This window comes from Parasteatoda tepidariorum, chromosome 7 (assembly GCF_043381705.1).
Source record: "Parasteatoda tepidariorum isolate YZ-2023 chromosome 7, CAS_Ptep_4.0, whole genome shotgun sequence".
NCBI lineage: Eukaryota > Metazoa > Arthropoda > Arachnida > Araneae > Theridiidae > Parasteatoda > Parasteatoda tepidariorum.
In genome coordinates this window covers 28,113,418-28,116,499 of record NC_092210.1, presented here as the reverse complement: position 1 = coordinate 28,116,499, position 3,082 = coordinate 28,113,418, and the positions used below count along the sequence as shown (strand labels likewise).

Here is a 3,082-nt window from a genome sequence, read left to right as displayed (position 1 = left end):
TATTAGATTAAAATGTTATTTCAGTTTCCGTTTTTAAAAGCGCTATATGTTGAGCCACCTCAACTAGATTTGTCATGTGACATTTTTAGCGGCAATCATTGGTCGATTTTCTAGCGTTGCCATTCGGCGAGTTGTAATGAGGTTTTTTTTGTCGCCGTGTAAGAGAAATAATAACGTAAACAAAACAAAGCAAACGTTGCCACCGACGGAAAAGAAATACAGCCAAAATTTGGGAGCCACGTAAGAGAATTATATATATTAGATTATTACCTTATATTATTTAAACAAATTTGATGAGTTCACAACCGTAATTTAATATTTTCTTTTACGAAACGGGCGGATATACTAAATATTAATTTTGCTTGCATCTCATTGTCCACGAAGCTGATAGCTAAGTTCTTAAGCCTTTAATAGATCCCTTTAACTGTAATTTATAACAGTATATAAATGTTATTTTTACAAAATAATAATTGTAAAAAGGTTAATTAGCCCGAGGTTAATAATGGCTGAGTGGTAGAACTTCGCGCCCCCGTGCCACAGGTCCTGGGTTCGATCCTCGGGCCGGGCAAGGTTGTCTCAGCCTTTCATCCCTTCAGTAGGTCGATAAATGAGCACCAAGCAAGCTTGGGAACTAAACACTGGCGGTTTTGCGTAAGGCTGACTATCTAATCGAAACATCTGCTCCTGCACCCCAGAGCCCAAGGGCAGGTAAACTGAGATGGGCACAGTAGACCTTGGCCCTCTTTGAGCTGTCGTGCCACTGAGTTTAGTTTAATAAGATTAGACTACATTTCTAAATAACTTTATCTTAAAATGTAGCGTGGAATTACATAATAATAATAAAACAAAACAATTCTCTTAGTTTTAAACTCTTGAATTAAAAACGTAACAATAGCAGTACAGGAAAATAGCCTTAAACTAGGGATACAAAAATATTTATAGAAAGACAATACTTGTGTGACTTTTATTAATTTTGTACTGATGACAACCAAAATAATATGGAAATGAATGAAGGAAAAACTGGATCATACCACGTGATTTTATGGCCAATAAAACAGCATGGACAACAATGGAAAACTGCGACACCATCATTAGATTTTTATATATAGTAAGATATTCAAACAAGGATTAACAAAATGGATATTAAATATTATAAAATTATTTAATATATGTCGCAGTTTTATGCGAATCATCTTATAAGCTCATAATTATCTTTATTGCGCAACTAAGAGCATTTATGTTTGTTTATAACAGTTTGCTAACTTATTTCTTTGAAATGTTACATCTTGCAAGCTGATTTTAATTGTCCACCATCTTTGCACGAGAGTAAACAAAAAATATCGATTCTTTGACTGTTTCAAAACGTGTGCCATCATTGGCAAAAATAATACATGACTGGAATAAAATTATCTGAGCTTTTTGCAAGCTTTATGATTTTGTGTTAAGATTTAACTTTTAAGTGTGTATGAATGCTCAATTCTGAGCTATCTTGAAATCACACATAATTTGCCGAGTTTTTAAATTCGAATAGGCATTACACCACAGTTTTTACAGTGTACATACACACTTATACTTATATATACTTATTATACATACTTATATATAAAAATTTTATGTACTTTATTCAAAATTATGTACTTTATTTAAGCTCGTGAAATTATAAAAATTTTGGAAATAGATAAGGAAACTAAAAAACAAAATATATCAAAACATATATATTTCATTTAGAGAAGTAATACTTATCCATCTAATCTATCTCATTTAATCTGTCTTACTTATCAAATCTATCTTACTCATCTAATCTATCTAATCTAATCGAATTGATCATCAACGATATTAATGTTGTTAAAATTTAAACAAAAAAATATGATTTTAAGATTTAATATTGAATAAGGAAAAAAATTTAAAAAAATAATACACACAAGATCTAAATTAAAATTTCTCTGAAATAAATCATCATATCATATTTTACACAAAATAAATCTTGTTTTTCAAAACAACTTTATAATTTCAAATAAATATTAATAATTTCAATAAATCTTAACAATTTCAAATAAAAAAAATCTAGTAACAAAAAACAACGTAATAATCCCCATCATCAACAAGAACAATAATAATGATAAAATTAATTAAATAATAGTAATTACCTTCCCGCGCAATAGTCTGAAAAGCATGATGTTATTCTTTCAAACAAGTGTGCAGATTCTAATATTCAAGAACATGTTCAATTGTACTAAAGTGTGTTGTGTACACAGACGCGGATTAATGACAGCATCTGTATATACAGTGTCTCTTTATTGAGATAGTTTTAAACTTATTGATTACGGTTCTATTTTGGAATAAGACTACCATATTTTAACTATTTTGATTGGATGTTCGAACGATAACTTGTACTTAAAGAAAAATTTAAAAGCTTCAATAATTACCTTTTCAGCTTTAATATGCTTAAGCTGCCTCTTTATAACGATTGCGTTACTAAGTGACCTACAAAAGTCCTAAACAGCTGTTCGTTAATGGACCTCTATCTGGATGTTATGGACAGTATTTTTCAAATTAAATACATAAATTAATAAAAAAATATTTAATATCTATGATGCAGTTTCTCTTTTAAATGATAGAAGGCACCCCAAACCAACCTCCATGATTGCTATTCTTTCATAATCTTTATTTACTTATTTATTTTTTTAAATTTGATACCCTAGCAACAATTTTACCTTGGACCCAGTTGGGTTCAAAATTGGCTCGCCATGGGTCCTATAAGATCATGCACCGAGAGACCAATACTGGGATGTCTTGATTTCTTAATATTTTTCCTAGAATGGCCTATATAGGGCCTGCATTGGTAAAATAATGGATATAAAATATCGGGTGAATTGGAAAATTCTATGATGGGCTAATACTGGAAAAATAAAGGCCCTATGAACACTTACTGAGTCAAGATTCAGGAATATTCGCCCAATGACGGCCCAAGCTATTTTGCTGCTAGGGTATTTTTAACAAAAAATTTACTTATAGCTTGAGAAATGCATATGCTTTATAATTTATGCAAAATCATTTTGTTTATATGTAATGAAAATTATTG

At 30.3% G+C, this 3,082-nt stretch overlaps 1 protein-coding gene across 1 annotated transcript in view; it reads right to left on the bottom strand.

The window, feature by feature from the left end:
• The window catches only part of LOC107451699 (carnitine O-acetyltransferase), a 35,234-nt gene extending 32,941 nt beyond the window's left edge, over positions 1-2,293 (bottom strand). The window contains exon 1 of the mRNA XM_043043247.2: positions 2,148-2,293. Within this exon, the coding sequence (XP_042899181.1) occupies positions 2,148-2,174 (27 nt within the window). The 5' untranslated portion in view covers positions 2,175-2,293. The remainder of the gene's footprint in view (positions 1-2,147) is intronic.
• Between the last annotated feature and the right edge of the window lie 789 nt (positions 2,294-3,082).